This window comes from Rhinolophus hipposideros (genome assembly GCF_964194185.1).
Source record: "Rhinolophus hipposideros genome assembly, chromosome: 3".
In the NCBI taxonomy this organism is placed as follows: domain Eukaryota; kingdom Metazoa; phylum Chordata; class Mammalia; order Chiroptera; family Rhinolophidae; genus Rhinolophus; species Rhinolophus hipposideros.
Window position 1 is genome coordinate 13,149,460 of NC_138049.1, and position 19,720 is coordinate 13,169,179.

General features: G+C 38.7%; 1 protein-coding gene across 16 annotated transcripts in view; it reads left to right on the plus strand.

The window, feature by feature from the left end:
* Positions 1-19,720, plus strand: part of SYNE1 (spectrin repeat containing nuclear envelope protein 1) — a gene marked incomplete at its 5' end in the record, with an annotated part of 420,585 nt that overhangs the window by 204,872 nt on the left and 195,993 nt on the right. For 15 of the 16 annotated variants that reach the window (XM_081044694.1, XM_081044699.1, XM_081044700.1 and 12 more), the window contains 10 exons: positions 194-503; positions 1,254-1,418; positions 5,052-5,408; positions 9,427-9,563; positions 9,788-9,965; positions 10,424-10,606; positions 14,576-14,719; positions 15,044-15,199; positions 16,731-16,895; positions 18,228-18,400. In XM_081044694.1, coding sequence (XP_080900820.1) covers positions 194-503; positions 1,254-1,418; positions 5,052-5,408; positions 9,427-9,563; positions 9,788-9,965; positions 10,424-10,606; positions 14,576-14,719; positions 15,044-15,199; positions 16,731-16,895; positions 18,228-18,400 — 1,968 coding nt within the window. The remainder of the gene's footprint in view (positions 1-193; positions 504-1,253; positions 1,419-5,051; positions 5,409-9,426; positions 9,564-9,787; positions 9,966-10,423; positions 10,607-14,575; positions 14,720-15,043; positions 15,200-16,730; positions 16,896-18,227; positions 18,401-19,720) is intronic. The other variant, XM_081044686.1, reaches the window with a different exon arrangement.

Here is a 19,720-nt window from a genome sequence, read left to right on the forward strand (position 1 = left end):
ATAGACTCACTTTCATTTGAAGTGCGTTTGCTGTGGGTCAGAGAAGTAATGTTTCTCCTTGCACTTAAAAGCGCTGTTTCACCACTTACAAGAGCATTTAATAGGATAGCTTACATGGATGCAATTTCCTTATTTGGTTTTCACTAGAGATGTCAAAATAACTTACTTTTATAATATGTGACATTAATTCTAGCACTTTAGAGTCTGTGATTAGCCAATGGAATGACTACCTAGAGTGGAAAAACCAGTTGGAGCAGTGGATGGAATCAGTGGATCGAAAAGTAGAACATCCCTTGAAACTGCAACCAGGCCTGAAAGAGAAGTTTTCCCTCCTGGACCACTTTCAGTCCATTGTATCTGAGGGAGAAGACCGTGCCAGAGCCCTGCACCGCCTCAGTGCTAAATCTAGGGAGCTCTACCAGAAGACCGAGGATGAGTCTTTCAAGGAAACAGCTCAAGAGGAACTGAAAACACAGTTTAATGATATAATGACAGTTGCCAAGGTTAGTGTTTTATATTAAAGAAAAATCTTCAAGGCTCAGGTAAAGAGGACACTATAGGTTGAACTATAGGGGAGTTGGCTGCTCTAAAACTATTTGTACATTTCATGGACAAATTTTATGTAAAGATAATTTCTAACCTATGGATGCCCATGAATTTTTCTCTTTCTGCAATCTTAATTTTTATTTTGGTAATGATTAAGAGCTATGACTCTGGAGTCAAAAGGACCTAAATCTGAGTTCTGGCTTGGAAACTTTTTGGATGTGTGACTTTGGGCACATTTAACCTCTGTAATCTCTGTAAGTGTCCTTTCCTATAAAATGGTGATAATAATAGTAGCTACATCATAGAACTGTTATGAGGATGAAAGGAGCAAATGCATTTAGCATGCTGAGCAGAATGCTTTACAACAAAACCAACACAAATAAATTCTTACATAACAAGAATCATTATTGTCGTAATTATTATTAAGTGGATGATTAGTGAGGGATGTTATTCAATATTCATTAAGCATAGATTTTTATGCAAAGCTAGACAAAAGTACAATTATAGGAAAATTGGTTGTTTCCTCAAAGTCTTTCAGTCTAAGATTTGATATTTTTATTTTAAGATATTAAACATAGAGAAAAATCTAAGAGTAAGTATGAAATTTTCTGAAATTATTAAGAGACCCATATCATACTTATTATCTTATCTGATTTCACATTCTCAATAGTGACTCCTGTTAAAGTAGCTTTTCCTTTATTCACTAGGAGAAAATGAGGAAAGTGGAAGAGATTGTGAAGGACCATCTAATGTATTTAGATGCAGTCCAAGAATTCACAGATTGGCTCCATTCAGCAAAGGAAGAACTTCACCGGTGGTCAGACATGTCTGGAGATTCATCAGCTACCCAGAAAAAACTGACTAAAATTAAGGTCAGGAAAAGAACAGCTATTATAAGCTCACTATTTCATTGGTTCTTGAGTCTCACATACCTGTGATAAAGATTCTATGGATACGATTCTGTTACTGAAAATGTTTCTGACCTGTTTTCTTTTTGCTGATGTTTATTGCCTTGCACCTCATGATTTCTAAACATAAGCAAGAGGAAAAATAGGAATTGAAAACATTTTATTGGAACACTGTCCACATGTGTTTCTGCATGCCAATGTGCTTATTGCTTAAGTTGGAGATCTTAGTGTCTTCTAGTTATTTCGAATTGCTTGAATAGTACATTGCAATAATCCACCCACCATGGGAAATAATAGATTTTTATCTAAAAATTAATGATGAAATCCTCAGTGGTTGTTTTAGATGAGGAAATGTTGGGTGTCAAGAATTTAAGACTGAAATTGTGTTCTGATCCCCAGAGATCAGTACGTAAAAATCATAAAAATGATAGTTGATGTTAACCGTAATAACTACAGTTTTGAATATTTACTTCTAAGTGCTTATCATATTTAAATCTTACCATGACCATGAGGTCATGAGATCATCACATAAAAGCACTTTTTAAATGAGATCATCACATAAAGGCACTTTTGAAAGTTTTTATTATCTGTGTGACATTTCAAGATACTTCTTTGACACATTTCTCAGTAATATTTTAATTTATTCATCCATCCATTCATTCCTTTTGCCAGTGTTGTGCATCCGTCAGGGAACTCACCACATATTAGGGAATGATGGTGCACAAAACAATGTTTATAAAATAATACACTAAGTGTAATGACAGCTCACTAGACTTGTAGAGTTCAGGCTCTTGAATCAAAAACCCAGCTGTGTGTCCGGCCTCTACTGATTCTTTAGCTGTGTCTTCGGGCAACTCACTTGATGTCCTTAAGCTTCAACTTCTTAATTGGTAAAATAATAATAACTGTAGTACCTGCCTCATAAAGTAGTTTTGAGGGCTAAATTAGATCACACACATCTAACATTTATTATCATGCTTGTCAAATAGAATGCATTCAATGAGAAAATTCAATGAATTTGGTAAATGAGTGATTTAATTGGCTATGGAACGGCAATGTGCGAAAAGTCAAGGGTGACGGTTAAGATGTTACCTAGAGTCAATAAGCCTTTGTGCATCGGCGTAAAACAAGTACAGGCAGAGGAGCTGGATTACAGAGGACGAAAGATGAGTTCAGTTGTGAACAGTGGAGTTTGAACTGGCCAGGTGGTGATATCTAGGAGGCTATTGAATGTTCAAGTCTGAATTTCAGGTTAGGAAGCTGGATTGAAGACACAGAGGTGGAATGATCAGTGGTTAAGTCATTTGTAGTTGAAGCCACCAGAGCAAATGACAGCAAGACCTATCTGTAAAGCAGACAGAACAATGGGTACAGGATCAAAACTATCAATATTTAAGGGGCCATAGAAGAGGATTTGAAAGGGAGAGGGAAAAAAGAGAGGAGAAATAGTAACAGGAGGAGGACCAGGGAGGTGGGGTTCTACCAAAGCCCCTGGTGGAGGAGAGGGTCACCATCAGAGAAGTAGCAAGGGGCAGTCATTAAGAGGAATCAAAGAATGACCACTGGACTTGGCAGTTAGGCTGTTTGGCAACCACAGATTGCCATTCCCACAGCCAGGTGAGGTGAGAGACGGGATCACAGGGATTTGGGGTAGGGTGGGATAGGAGACAGCAAGGAGGGACTAATGGTTTAAAATCACGATGTTAGGAGATAAGATCATTCCTTTTCGAGGTTGCTGCCTTGTGTTGCCAAATGCTCTTTTTTTGAAATACATTTATCAAATACTTTAAAAATATGTAGGACATGTAGAAGTTGCTGGCAGAAAGAAATTGGAATTTGAGAAGGAAAGCGAAGCCTCTCAGAAGTCCAGGGCAGGCCTGAATGGAGGTTGTGTATGGGTGAAGAGAAGCCATGGAGGAAATAAACAAGCACCTCCTCTGTCCTTCAGTGTCATCCCTGCCGAGGATCCCCAGGAGTGACCACTGAGAATAGTCAACTTCAAAGCCAAATATGTATGGGTATGAGGGTGTATGTGTACATATGTGGGTACATATCATATTTTAAAGAATTTACGTACAAGACAAGGAAAAACATGTCAAAGTTATTTCAAAGCACTTTAAAATGATGTTGTCGTTATTTAAAATCGAGATGAGTGTAGTCAGTGATCACAAATATTGAAATGCCCCATTTTCATGCCAAAGAAAACTAGGATGGTGCATTAGAGAGTATATTGGAAAACTGAGTTTTGACAGTTAATATTCTCTGAACTCCAAATTGGAAATCACCCATAAAAGCAAATTATAAGCATTTAAATCTAATAGACATAGCTCTTTTTAAAAAGTTTTGATTTTTCTTCATCAAGTCACTGCTTACTCTAGGCACTGATGAATTAGGAAGGTTTTTAGAATCCTGCTGCTGAGGAAAGTGTGAATATGTATATAAAATGCTAACTATTTGGACTACTATTTAACTAAATACTTTTAAATGATCTGTACTAAAAAGTGACTCTCTTGTATGTAATGGTATAAGATATATTTGTTTCAAGTTAATCTAATAAAATGTGAACTATATTATATAAAATAGTTAAGATAATTTATGTTTAACATAATTTAGTAAGCATGCTTCATACCCCGATTTTTTCTATACCTATGAATTTGTAATTGATTTTCTTTTTGAAGTTTTTTCCTAATAATCATCTTTCCCTAGTATTTAATCCAGGAGTGAAGTCATAATTTTGTGTTATTAATAAAATCCTGGCTGGAGCAATAGATTATATACATATATAAATACCAGATGATGAACTCAGTGAGAGAAATTTCAGTAAAGAAATCTAATGTCAGAAAGAAATGCTGCTATTTTACCTAATTAGCAACACATTGTAATTGTATCTTGTCCTTTAGAGTATTTGTGTGCGTTAAGCCAAAAAAGTTATAGCTAAATTGTTAAATTTCTAGTGAGTTTTTAAAAAAGTAAAAGTAATAGAACTAAATGAACCCAGTCTAAAGGTTAGTAATGACTTTGAACTTTTGATTAAGTATGTCTGTGAATTATTCATTTTAGTTACAATGAAGAGGTCTACTTAAGGAAGTGAAATATTTGAAATTGAGCGGGGCTTATGCTTTCGTTCTGGCAATTTGGCATGATTCCCAGTACAATGGAGGTGTGATTGAAAACTACCATCTTGTGGAAGATGGTGAAAAGGGGGTAGAGACCAAAAGGAGAGCACAGTTCTGCCGCAATCCTTGTCCATTTGCTCATAAATTTAGGGAGAACTACAAATTTGCATATTTATAGGAGGAATACACAGTGGCACTATCAAAACAATTTCACATATTCAAACAATGCCTGATTTCAGGAAACCTGTTTTGTCTTTTTCAGGATGCTGCGGATTCCTCAGCTTCTTTTGCCACAAGCCTCGGCTCTCGGGATGGCAATTCTCTGTCATTATAACTTAGGGGTGGGCGGGTGCATTGATTCTGGTTCCCTGGGGCACGCTTGCTAAAACTTCATAGCAGGACAGGGTCCCCCTCTGTACACATTTGGAAACTTGCTGTGACTCACCGCCTCCTCGGTTACCATGGTGATATTCCATTACAGGAGCTGATGGATTCCAGAGAGATTGGAGCAAGCCGCCTAAGCAGAGTGGAGTCGCTGGCCCCTGCAGTGAAACAGAACACAACTGCCAGTGGGAGTGAGCTCATGGATACGGAGATGCAGGCCCTGCGTGCCGACTGGAAGCAGTGGGAAGACAGCGTATTCCAAACGCAGACCAGTTTGCAGACCCTGGTTAGCCAAATGGCCCTGTCGGAGCAGGAGTTCTCAGGCCAAGTGGCCCAACTAGAGCAGGCCCTGGAACAGTTCAGTACCCTTCTGACAACGTGGGCTCAGCAGTTAAGTCTCCTGGAAGGCAAGAACACAGATAAGGAGATAGTGGAATGCTGGCAGAAGGGACGAGTAAGTTGGCTTCCTGTTTTCTATTGGTGGTTATACTGAAATTTGTGTTTGGTTCTCCTTGGTACTAAAAAGAATCCTTGCTAACTGAAAACAAACCGTATTTCTTCTCGGAAGAAACAAGTATTTCTAATTAATCTGATCTGTTTCCTTGTCTCATAAATCAAGTTATCAAAATAAAGGCAGAGGAGAGAAGTTATTGTTTACCACAAAAAACAATTATTGTTAGTGGAAGCATTCGACTTTCATTCTTAAAGGTGTAAGAGTTTGTAATATTGTATTCAGCCATTCAGTCTGAGAAAAATGGCCTGTGGGTAGAGGCAGGCATAAATAGACCAGAGTCATAGCTGTTTTCCTGCCAGTGAATTATTTCCAACAATTAAGTGATTGAATTTATAGCTTTGAAAGAAACATTTGGTAATCACAATTAATAGTTTTCACCAGGGTTAATTCCCCTATGTGTAGTTTGGACAGCTGTGCTTGAATTAACCCGTTCACAGAACTCCAATGTCATGCTCATGCATTGCCTTCCGGACATTTTTTTTTTTTTTTTTTTTTAACTAATGGCAGTTCTTTCAGAATGAAAGGAAAAGAAAGCATAAAAGCGGTAGTGAAGAACAGGCAACAGCTTAAAATTCTCTTTCTTTCTTTACTGTTAAATGGTATCTTGGAAAGACTCGGTATTTGCAGTTTAATAATGCTCTGAGTCGTGGATGTCCTTAAAAGGAAGTTTTAGTAAACTTCTCTGTTTCTATTTACGTTAGAAACATTTCAAAATAGCTCCAGCCAGTAGGAAAGTCTTGTAGTATTTCCAACATTGTCTTGTTTGAAATCACATATTTGAAACAAATATAGCACACCACAAAAGAACGTTTTATAATCATCTATTTATGCTATTTTATTTATAATGTTTCTAGGTTTGTTTGTTTGTTTTTTCCTGATGCCCATCCTGTCCTTTAGGCTTAAGCACTAGAATAAAGTGTAGAAAGCAGTTCTGTAAATCTGGGACAAGGAAGATGGTAATTGTTTCATGTGGTCAATATTATTCACTCTGATGTCAAAAAAAAATCAGTTAGAACGTTTTAGTTCTTTTTTTGTTTCCCTTCCTTTCCCTACCATGAATATGAGTGAATTGTTTCAAAAGAAAGATGTGGTGCTATTTAAATTATATTACTATTCTGAACTGTCATCATTTTTTATATTGATACTATTAGTGAAAATAATAGGAGAGGCCTACAAAAAGGCACATGATAATGCAAAAGTAAATCGAAGTGTTTAACCGTACTAACAATTCAAAGATGACAGCCCCCTGCTTAGATCTATTTCCAGATTTGGCTCCAGTGCTAATTCTTTTGATGGCAATATACTACATAACCTCCAAACACTTAGATTTTCTCATATTCCGAATAATGTTATTTTATCTAAAAGTGGCGAGCATAAAAAAAAAAAGAAATGGTAATTATTTGGTAGGATAAAGGTGTTAGGTAATGCTTTGGTCATAATAATCATTTTGCAATATAGAAATGTACCAAATCAACATGACATATCATACACCTGAAACTCACAACAATGTGTCAATTCTATCTCAATAAAGCTGGGAAATTAAAAAAAAAAATTTTAAATGGAGATAATTCTTCGATTACAATGAATGCATAGGAAAAGTTTTACAGAATAATGGATTTGCCAGGGTTCTTGTTGCTTGTTTCACTGTTAGGAGAGGCTTGTCATTGATAATAATCATTATAATCATCAGCCTTCACAAGTGTTTACTTTCTCTTCTGCAATTAAATGATGATACTCATGAAAATGTTTTTTTTAATCTATAAAGAATTTTTAAAAACCTATAATTCAGTATCTATAAACTATGTGAAATCATGTTGCAATAAATCTTGTTCACTGTGTTTACAAAGCTCCTGTCTCTGAATATGGGCTATTAGTGTTGGAAATTTAGAAATTTTCTTAACCTGCATAACCTCTAAGAAAAAAAATGTATTCTAGGACTTAACTGAAACAAAAGTATATAACCTGATATTTATATGATGAAAGATTCTAATAATATGCTTTGATTTATGATAAAGTTATAGTTTGGTTTTTTTAGTGTAAAATTTTGGTCAAAGCTTTTCATTTTTGATAGCACCTAATTTTTAGTAATTAAATCTCTGTGTTTTTTTTTTAATTTACTTCTTTAGTACATGATAAGTTTCTTTGGTTCTTAAAATGTTCTGCCTTAAATAAAAGATTCAATATGATGTAAAACAGTAGTTATTAGTTTAACATTGGCGTTTCAGAAAGTAACTTTCTAAGTATTATTTACGAATTTTGTAAATAAAAAATATTTTAGATACCCCTACCCCCTGACACTAAGCTAAATTAAGAACTTTAAAGCCAAGAGAACACCATCCTTCTCAGTCACAGTCTAGGTGGAAAGGCCAACAAGTTCAAAAACAGTGGGAACACTAGACTGCGATGAGTACCAACGAGGTGCTGTGTGTTGTCAAAGGTAAAGTCACTGAGAGCGGGGAAGGAGGGCAGAAAATCCTTAGGGGAGTCCTCATCTGGGCTGCATCTAGAGGTATGATTACAAATTGACCAGATCTGTGAGGTGGGGGAACAGCCCTAAGATACAAAATTACTGAGGAATGAGAACACACAGGAGAGAAAACTAGAGAAACAGGATTCAAATTGAAAGGATATGGTGCTAGTCTACAAAGAAATGACAAAGACGTTGGGGGCTGTAAGAGTCAAGATGCAGAGGTAACTGCTGAAAAGAGCTACATAAGACAAGAATAGAGCATACCCCTGTATCTCTTGCATAAAGTGAGACGGGAAATGGGTGAGGCCCAGGGATGCTCAGTTTTCTGATTCAGAACAGTGGGGGAACAGTGGTGCCATTTACTAGCATGAGGAATGCAACACAGACCGGGTTTGTTAAGAGGTGTGGTTTTCCTACAAATCTAGGCCGTGTCTTGATAAATATCTCTGGGAATAAAAATAGTAACAGCAACAGCTCTCTGAGTAGTTATTCACCTTCTTGTCCCTCCTCTTTATTTGTAATTATTATTATTTTTCACCTTGGTGATACCATTATCTACATAGTCCCATTGAAATATTTGGGAGTCGTTTACCAACCTGCTGATTTCACCTATTAGGTGCTTAGTGTGCAAAGAATTGTGCAAGGATTTGACATCAATGATCTCATTTGCTTTTTATGACCATCCTTGTGTAATTCAGTGGACCATAGCATTGATTTCAGAAGTGTACTTGCCAAGTCTCAAGGCTTTATTTTGGATTAAATATTCACAGAATTTTAATTTTTCACATGTCTCTCTTACCCATTTTATTATGAGGTTTTCAAATACAAGAATCATACTTTTAATCATTTTGGTATTCCCTAAATCCAGTAAAATGGTGGACACCTGGCAGACGTTTAGCAAGTATTTGATGCCTGTATGAACGAAACTGTGACAGGAATGAATTACTACTTAAATCAGACTCGTGGATTATAAGAATTTCTAATGTGAAAGTTAATTGTATATACCACATAAAATCAGTCTCTCTCTCTCTCTCCTCTCTCTCTCTCTCTCTCTCTCTCTCTCTCTCTCTCTCTCTCTCTCTCTCTCAACCAAAATAAGTATTGCTTTACTTTGAAATGATTTCTCATTATCTTTAAACAACATACATATCTTCTGGTGGCCTAGTCAGACTATTTTTAAAGAATTTAGACTATTTTTTGTTGTTGTTTTCTAATTCTATTTTAAGTTATTTGACAACTTGATCATTCCACTACTTGGCAACGTTTCTAGCAGGAGTGCCTATCCAAGTCTGGAACAGGATACAAATTAGTCAAATGTTCATACTTGCCATGGCGTGTCCTGAAAACAGGCCTCATTTCTTTACTGACCCCCTGTGTTAGCTCTTCCCTCACTAGTAAGTTATAATATGATTTATGCATGTATAGTATGAGGATGTGGAAATTTCCCAATTTAAATGTTCGCTCCTCTGTCTTGTTGTTTCCTAATAGGAGATACTGGAAGCTCTACAAAAAGCAGAGCCTAAAACAGAGGACCTCAAGTGCCAGCTGAATGAACTCTGTCGATTTTCCCGAGATCTGAGTACATATAGTGGGAAAGTTACTGGCTTGATTAAAGAATATAATTGGTGAGCATGGACCTTATTGGTACTCACACTATTTTCATACAAATAAAAAGCTAGAGGTTTGTTTATTTGAAGATATGATTTCAATATTAATATAAATCAATCATTAAATACATTACTAAATGACAAGTGCATACTCTAAGAATTGTTGATTCTATCAAACATTATTTTAATCTCCTTTGTCTTTTTTCCCCCCTTCCATTCAATGTTTCAAATCATCGTTTTAGTCTCTGTTTGCAAGCATCCAAAAGCTGTCAGAATAAAGAACAGATTTTACAGCAAAGATTTCGAAGAGCCTTCAAGGATTTCCAGCAGTGGTTGGTTAATGCAAAAATCACTACCGCCAAATGTTTTGATATACCTCAAAATATTAGTGAAGTTTCTACAAGTCTTCAGAAAATACAGGTGAGAGCGTTATTAATTCTAGTAATGGAACTTAAGTGGATTAAAAAGGTTCCTGTAAATAGTTTTATAAGCATATTAAAGTTTTGCTAAAGAACTCAAATTTCAAATAGATTCCTGTTTGGAACGACTATGTATATGAAGAAAAACTAGTCCATTCATATAAATGCATGCTATTTTTACATATTAATATGGCATTAGGAAATAATAAAAGCCCTGACAAGTATTTTGCCTGAGCACTGTAAGCAGAGTTTGTCATTTAATTTTCACAGGAACCATATCATGTGCATAAGATCCTTATTCCCAGTGTACAGATAGGATAAAAGAATCTTAGTCACTTAATATATAAAATAAAAATTGTTTATTCTTTCTCTGTGATTTTGAGAAATAAGTAGAAAAATCAGTGTATTTTAAAGCACAGAGCATTTTATTATGCCTAATCTTACGCTTTTTCTTTTTAGGAATTTTCATCAGAAAGTGAAAACGGACAGCACAAGCTAAACATGATGCTATCTAAAGGAGAACTTCTGAGTACTGTGTTGACCAAAGAGAAAGCGAATGGTGTCCAGGCCAAAATTGCAACTGCAAAAGAAGATTGGAAAAATTTTCATTCAAATCTCCACCAGAAGGAATCTACCCTGGAGGTATGATTTAGCCAGCTACATGGACACATTCTGTGTTGTTTGTTGTTGTTAGTTAAACCACATTTTCAGTATATCCAGGACCCCTCGTCAATGATGCTGGCCATCCCTCTCTGCATATAAATGGATAACTTGATTAAGAAAACAGCTCAATGCTCCATGGGTGAGCCTCACTAAGGAATTAAGTAGCTTCTTGCGTAGTAGGGGCTATTATCATGGACCATTAGGAACCACTGGTTTTACTTTTATGCATATATCGCTTAATCTTTCATTTGCAATCCCTTACTTTTGGAAGTTGTTCTAGGAGAATGAACAGAAATATCCATGGGAGGCTGCAAAATGCTATGGGTGAGAAGGAATATTATAACTAATGCCGATATCAAATCCTCAGTTTATATGAGTTAAGTATGCAAAGAGACAAAGGGTTTATAATTTCTTTTTATTTATTCATTTCAACTTGAGTTGAATTTATTGTAATCATAATGTAATTACTGCCACAACGCAATTGTTTTTTTCTTTGTGAAATCACCTATTTTGTGTACCAACTCTTCTCTTGGAGTAAAATTGAGATGTATGGAGAATTTTTTTTTCCTTTTAAAACAACACTTCCTGGCAAAAATAGATAATTTTATTATGACCATAATTAATGCAGGATGGAAAAAGTAATAGAGAATTAATAATAGAAAACAAAAATGTGCATTTCCTCGATTCTTTTCTAACCCGAGACCATTGTATTTCTCCTTTGTGATGGTGGCTGTTCTTTCATGGCAGCCATCCTCCACTTAATAGAGTGATAACCATTGTGCAGTGGCTAAAAATTTACTCTTAACCCTGGAGGGATCATGAATGCAACATGATCTGAGGTCTCAAGCATCTGCTATTAAATATAGTGCATCTAGCATTGACAGCAAGATTATCAAGATGTCCAGGAGTAGATGGGTAGGTTAGGATTGCCTGCCTGCCTTCCTTCCTTCCTTTCTTCCTTCCTTCTCTCTTCCTTCCTTCCTTCCTTCCTTCCTTCCTTCCTTCCTTCCTTCCTTCCTTCCTTCCTTCCTTCCTTCCTTCTTTCCTTCCTTCTTTCCTATTAGTAAAACACATATAATAATGCCTTTTGTGTGCCAGGCATGACGTTCGGAATACAAACGGGTTAGTTTTTTCCCCTTTCCTGAGGGAACTCACTTCCTAGAGAGGGAAACTATATAAAGAAATTATTGCAATATCATGCAGGTGTGATCAAGGTACGGTGGTCACTCAAAGAACACAACTAACTCTATTTGGAGAAGTCAAAGTTTTCCAGAGAACTAACATTTTAACTGAAGCTCAGAAGCTAATCATTCTTTCTATTTGCAATTTGCAAAGGCTGATGTGCGTTTCAGGTAGAAGGAATTGAATGTGCTGGTCCCTGGTGTACTGAATGGCAACAGTCAGTGGGTGGAGCTTTTGAGAAGTTTGACATCCACAGGGAGTTTGGGGGCTAGAGCAACAAAAATAAGACTGGTGGTGAAGATTAGGGCCAGATAATGAAGTGTTTCATGTGCTAAGCAAATTGACCTGGACTCTAGACCCAGGGTTCCTTATCTGAACCCCCAGAACAGTGTTTGTTTTATCAATTTTCCCAAGGATAGAGCATAACCCACACCATTCTAAATGCATAGGGGAGAGGTTAATTCATTCAATAGATGCTCTAGGAGACCAGGGCTTCATTCTCTCTCAAAATCCTGGTTGAAAAAGGCTGAGTGAGGAACCTACAAGTCTTTAAGCTGGAGATAAACATGTCAACTGTCTGACCACAGCATAGATTACGATGGGGAATAGTAAGTAGCTGTAAGACCAGAGAAAACTTTCATGAATGTCCCGGATAAGAGAAGTGAGGGCTTGAATCAAGCACATGATAATAGAGAATTTAGTGCTAAGGTAAAACACAACTGATTTTGGTAAACAATTTGATGAAGAGCACGAGGGAGAAGGAAAAGTTAGGTTTGAATCCTTAGTTTCCAGTTTGGAAGATGGCATGACCGTGATGCCATTAACCGAGACATGAAGATAGTGGGTGGTTTTGGAGGCGATTGCAAAAATTAATTCAGTTTAATCTGTGTTAAATTTGATGTGTCTGCAAGACATTCAGTGGGTAATGGCCTGGAAAGTAGCAGTTAACATGAGTGCAAAGCTCAAGAAAGATGGTAGAGCTATAATGACAGTCATGGTAAACATTTACCAGAGGCGGGCTCTGTTGTAGGCACTTAACACATATTAATGCATTTAATCCTCCTAACCAGTCTCTGAGGTAGGCATTCTCTCATTTCTATTTTGTGGATGAGGACATTAAGGCAAAAGGTGGTTAAATAGTCTGCCACGTTCTTACAGCTAATAAGTGATGGAGACAAGGTTCAAAGCCAGACACTCTGACTTCAAGTGTTGTATAAATACATTCTATAAGTGTAGGCGTTTGTTGGTGGTCACTGAGGTCATGGGAGGAGTAACTGGGAATCCTGCAGAATGAACATTTAGGGGGAGGCCTACACACCCCGATAGACAGGAAGTAGATGAGGAATGCTGGAGGCTGCTTGACTTAGTAAGAAAGACGCTGTCTTTCTTCCTGTTCCCCAGGCCCCTTGCTCATACCCTGTGACTTCATTCCTTACACCAGGAAGCTAATTTTTTTGTATTATATTTCTGACTGAACCCATAATACTCTGTTCCTCAGTCCCATCTCTTTGTAGAATTAAATTGTAGATCATGGCCCCCAGTTTGCCTTTCAGTGGCCCAACGAGACTCCAGTAGCAAGGAGATGGAAACACCTTGAATTTATGAATTTATTTAGTTATTCAACAAAATATTTTTTGAGCACTTCCCATTTGCCATGGACTATTGTAGGCTCTGGGTATACAGCAGAGAATAAAACAGAACAGAACCCCTGCCCTCATGAAGCTTAAATGTGAGTCAACTACGCCAGGAACATGCTTAGAGTCTTACAGTTGGAAAGCACTTTTAAGTTTCCAAAGCTTTCCCATTGCTGCCCATCTCCCTAAGAGATGACGACGGCAGGCCCGACTGTCCCCACATTGCAGACACCCTAGATGAGATACAGATGGAACCTGGAGCTATTCTCCCTCGGGCTCCTGCCGTCCTCGCTACTTAGATTTTCAAACTCACCTTTGTGGACTTGTTTTTTGACAATACTGTCTTAAGCTCTGATTAATTTAAAAGCCTTTAGGTGGTCACATGGTAACATAGATTTCAAATTCACTTTAATCTAGCACTTTTATAAGTAATAGACAGTGGATATGGACAACTTTGCTAAAGTGAAATGTCAGCCTAGAAAACTTTTATCAAATGCATTTGAGTGGTTATTCATACCTACACGGTATCCATGAAAGTAGTTATGACATTCTTGTGTAATAAACACAGACCACGACTTGATATTTCTTGTGTCTTTACATATCAGAATACACAACTTATTTATTAAAAATATAGTAAGCATGTAAAACAGATGCTCTTACCTCGTCATTAATCCAAATTGACAAAATGTTTGCTAATATTTATTTATTCCTGCAAGGTACCATGGTGTGGCCCAGGAAGGGTCAGACACAGGCCCTCTCCCCTCATGGAGCCTGTAATCTAGCTGTGGAGACGAGGCAGCCTGCATCAGCTGAAAATCCACAGTCATGCGTATAGTGACTGGTATAAACAACAAACAAGAAGGAGAAATGGGTGTGAACTCTGGGGTGGGCTGGATAAGTAGGGAAAAGTTCATTTTTTAAAAAAGTAGGTGCCATACAAAGCTCTTGCAGAATGTTAAAAAATTATACAAGTGCCAAGGTGAAAGATGGAAAGTTCCAGACATTGGGAACAGGGAAAGAAGGAGAGTGTGGGCAGTAGGGCCAGACTGAATGCCAGGTGAAGGACTTATTAAACCTATTAACTATTAAACTTTGTGTGTGTCTGTATCTAATACCCTCTAAACCCTCATAGAATCTAAAGATCCAAATGAAGGACTTTGAAGTAAGTGCTGAGCCTATACAGGGCTGGCTGAGTAAAACTGAGAAGACGGTACATGAAAGCAGCAACCGCCTGTATGATCTGCCAGCCAAGAGGAGAGAGCAGCAGAAGCTCCAGGTGATAAGATGCTGGGCCCTCATGGCCACCTCTGTATCCCCACCCCATATACAATGTGCAATTCAGGTGCCTGCAGTTAGATGATGCCATCCTGAGATAGAGTGTACCCTTGCCCTATTTCTGACAGATTCTGTTTCCCAGCTTTCCTTTGAAGTACATTTGTTTCCGTCTTATAGTCTCTACTGTGTGTAGCTTGGAAATAATAAAGCCGTCCGGGGACACCTATGCTCGCCCATGTTGATTTCCGTGTTCTTAGGGCCAAAGCTTCGTCCGCGATGTGCTTTTCCCTAGCCTCTTAATAGTAACATGCTTGTGCTTTTTCAGTCTGTCCTTGAGGAAATAAACTGCTACGAGCCTCAGCTCAACAGGCTAAAAGAGAAAGCTCAGCAGCTGTGGGAAGGACAAGCTGCCAGCAGGAGCTTTATGCACAGAGTGTCGCAGCTGTCTGCTCAGTATCTAGCGCTAAGCAATTTAACCAAGGTAACGCCTGCCATGTGCTGTGTGTGAGTGTGGTACCAATGTCACAAATCAGGAGTCTCGGTAGGGCTGTGCAGGGTGGCTGGCCTGACAAGCCCAGGTCAGGAATAAGGCGTGTAAGTCTATTCCCAGCCTCGTGATCTGAGACCATCGTGTGTGCGGTGTCATCGAAATGTGGCTGTGGGAACAGAGCAAAGAAGCTTCCAAACACTGAACGGACTTCCAATTTCTACTATCGCACAAAATATCCCCTTTCGCATTGAATTGGCATGTTCTCAGGAGCTTTTATTTTGAAGACTCAAAGCATAAACATAAGACAAAATTCAGTGTCAGGTCTAAAGAATCTCAGATTGAATTACTTTAGAAAAATGTGAATTCAAAGCAGCTTCAATTTTAGTGGACTGGATATAATGCCTGTCAGGTCATTTTTTTCAACGTGTCTACATTCTTTATATTCATTACATAGTCATCAAGGATGTGTTGACTGAGAGTTTCAGTTCCGTCAACAGAGCAGAGCTCAAAACTGACAATGATTCGTTTAACTGGTTAAATTTCTTTTCTAACGGCTCATACAAAAAGTCCGTGGGATTTTCACTATAACCTTACTTAGGCCACGCAGCTGGTGTGATATACACCAATCCTGGACTTTGTGGGGCAAGCCGGCTTTGACCTTTATGTGCCTTGTAACATTTGTTACCTGTATTTGTATTTTGCATTTCGGATCTTAGAATGTAGGGAACCTACTGTAGTTTAGTCTCGTCTTTCCGTTGGCTTCACCTAGTTCAGTGTCGACTTACCTCTGGTCTGCTCATTTGGGTCCTCAATGAAACATGGTTGAGACAGTCTTGGAGCAAATAGTCCATTTTTCCTATGAATAAGTTACTTGTGTTTGTCTTTAGCAATCGGGCACGTATCAAAAATTGGAAGGAATTAAGGACAACTTTCTATTCCTGTGTATTCATTTAGATATCCGCAATCACTGGATGTTTGAATGCTTTAAGTGTTGTAAGACACATTCGTCAATCTTCACTGTGTTGGATATGACTTGTAATTAATAAACAAAATCACTTACGGCCCCCAGTTTTAAAATTTAGAGATACTACAAAATGTCAGATGATTATTTTTTTGGAACTCTGGCTAACAGTACAGGTCATGTGACACAGCTGAGCCAGATGTGTTACGTGAAAGCAAGAAACGACTTTAGTTTCCCAGACAAGGTATGAGAAAGAAATTTGACGGATTCTGGAAAAAAAAATGTCATAGTTGTCATAAAGAAGAATAGCAACTAAGTTGAGGGGCAGTAAATTGTAATTGCAAATTGTAGTTTTTTCTGCTTTGTGACCCAATCATTGTCATAATTTTACTCGTTAGAAAGAGTTCACACAGCTCCCAGGTGAATTGCAGACCTTAGTCGTATCTGTGCAGCCTTGGAACCTATGGCCCCTCACAGTCACTTGACCCAAATGGTTAGCTTTACAAGTTCTTAGCATCAGGCCGTGAAGTGTCTGTGGGAAACCATGTCTGTCATTTCCAGGAGAAAGTGTCAAGGCTGGATAGAATCGTGGCGGAGCATAATCAGTTCTCCCTTGGGATTAAAGACCTGCAAGATTGGATGACAGACGCGGTCCACATGTTGGATTCTTACTGCCACCCGACGTCTGACAAGAGTGTCCTGGACAGCAGAATGCTAAAGCTTGAGGTGTGCCTTTTAAGGGAAATATCTCTAATTTACAGAATTTTTTTCCCTCAAAATTTCTCGTCTCCATCTGCCTGGTGTTATGTCAACCTGTGTCCACAGGAAATCGTTGACGGCTCTGTTTGTGTAAAGGGAGCATGCCTAAGCATCCCTGAATCATTTGGAACACGTACATGCTTTGTAAAAAATAAAATAATCACCCACGTATGATTGCTTGATAGCTGGTTAAGAGGCTAGTTTCAAATCACATCACTGACACATTTATTCTGAGAAAATATTTCAAGGCAACATTTTACGGGGAAGAATGTTTCGCCTCATGTTCAAGCCACGTGCCTGCCTATTGTCATGGAGTCAGTTCTTCTCCCAGCCTGAGATATTAGTTCTATTTTCCATTTCTGGTAAAAGAATGCTTCTGCATTCATTCATCTCTCATTCATATACTAGATGTGTTCTAGGAAATTGTCACTCTGTCTTGATACCAGGAATTCAAACACAAATACACTGTGGTCGGTCTTTGTCATCTGAAATTTCATTCTGAGGCTGGAGGTTGAAGCACAGAGATGCATAGGAGCAGATAGGGTTAAACTGTCGGTGTTTTAGGCACATAGAGTGGAGCCGTGCAGGAGGGTTGGGGTTGAGAGCTGGAGGGAGTTTCTCAGAAGTCCGATACCTAAACCGAGATTTGAGAATGGTGTCACATGAGCAAAAGCCAGAGTAAACAAATAGCAGGGTGTATGAGAAATTGCCAGTGCTTCCTTCTTGCCGCAGCCAAGACAAGTGGCAGTGAGTGGCTGAAGCCAGATCTGCAGAGGTTGGCCAGGTCCAGATTAGGGACAGACATGAAGCTTTGCCTTTTTGGGGACCCACCAGTTTTATGACTTGGATTCAAACGTCCTTCGTATACAGAAAAAGATGAGTGCTTATGAAGAACTTGAAATATATGAATTACTCTATAAAATAAATTATATTTCTTTTGGTTTGTTAGGCTCAAGGCTTTAACATTTGTAAAGTTCTCCATTCTGTGAATTTGAGAATTCGTGAATTCTACTGTAGTTTATTTTTCTCTTATTAAACACCAATAAAATAAAATGTCAGTGGAGGGAAGGGATTATTCAGAGATGGATGGAGACCTGCAAAGCCAAGACCACTTAAGAGACCCAGGGGTGACAGATGATTGTTTACTGGCACTTAGGCACACGGGACTCCCCCACTCTCCACTGTCCATGGCTCAACACAATTGCTTATCATTCTACAACCCTCAGAAGCTCTGAAATATTTAAAGCCAGAAATGTTCAACATGCAAATGACAAAGGATTTCTGTATTGGCTTTTACAGGCTCTACTATCCGTGAAACAGGAAAAAGAGATCCAGATGAAAATGATAGTGACCAGAGGAGAATCTGTCCTTCAGAGTACCTGTCCAGAAGGCATGGCTGCTATTCAACAGCAGCTGCAGAGTGTGAAGGATATGTGGGTTTCCCTTCTGTCTGCAGGGATCCGTTGTAAAAGGTAAGAGAAACTAAAGCCTACTACTGGGAGGCCATTACAAAAGGATCGATATAATCGGTCAGTAACAGACTGTCCCTGGGGCTGGTTCAATCTCTCTCTCTCTCTCTCTCTCTCTCTCTCTCTCTCTCTCTCTCTCTCTCTCTCTCTCTCTCTCTCTCTCTCTCTCTGTCTCTCACTATCTCCCTCCCTCCCAACCTCCATCCCTTTTCTTTTTCTTATTAGAACAAAAGAAACTGGCAGATACATTGTTGCATTTAGGTTGACCTGCAATATTATGCCTTGCTTCATATAACTACATGCTTAACTTATTATTTTCACTGCTTAAAAAATCAAAAGATAAATAAACATTTCATCATGTAAAGCTATATTAGTTAAAACCAAGTAGTTTCCTTGGGAGGTAACCCCAGGAAACACCAGTAGGGGATGGGAAAGAGAGATGAGGAAGGGAGGGCAGCCAATAAAGGACATGTAATCAAACCGGTTACAACAGTGGGCAGCTGAAGCTGAAGCCTGCTGGGCAGTGCTGGGAGCCAGTGCAGAACATGTGTTTCTGAGTTACCCTGCCTCTGAGTAGAGCAGCTGGAGAATTTGTAAATAAACTCCCAGTGAGTCAGGAAGGCAGTTTGGGGCTGCCCCTGGGGGGCCCCAATCCCTGGCACTTCTTGCCTATATTACACTGAAGCTGAGAGGGCACCCGGGGCCAGAGAATGTCCTCAGGCCAAGAGGGTATGAGGCTGGCAATCGGAAGTCCAGTTGGCAGTGGCTGAAGTGGCATGGTGCAAGGGTACACATGGATGGAGCAGAGTGTCTGCTACAAAATCACCCAAAGCACAGCAGTAAAATTAGGCACAAGTCATTAGTGGAGTTAAAAATGCAACCTCTGTATTGAGAGCAGGAAGCACTTAATTTATCTGTAAGAGAAATACTCAGGTTTTAATAATTAGATCAATTCAGAATATGTCACCCTATTTTTCCATTGTAATTCTCTGGTTTCAAATCTCATGCAAGATAGTTACCCTGCTTGTTCTTGCTTGCTTCCTCCTTTCTTCTTGTATTGATGCCTTTTTTCCTCTCCTCTAAAAGGTCTGCTCATGTTGGTGGACTTAAATATTGATTCTCTCCCTGACCAGATTCTTGCTCGGCTCCATAAAAACCTCACTCAGGGGCTCTCTTCCGTGTTTGCCCTCAAGCCCGTCCCAGTGTCTCCTGTGACCTGGTTATTGACTCCCAGTTTCATACCCAGCCCTACTTTTCTGCCTGTTGGCCTGGGCTAAGCTGTGCCTGGCTTCCTGAGTCCATACTTGCCAGGGACCCAGATTG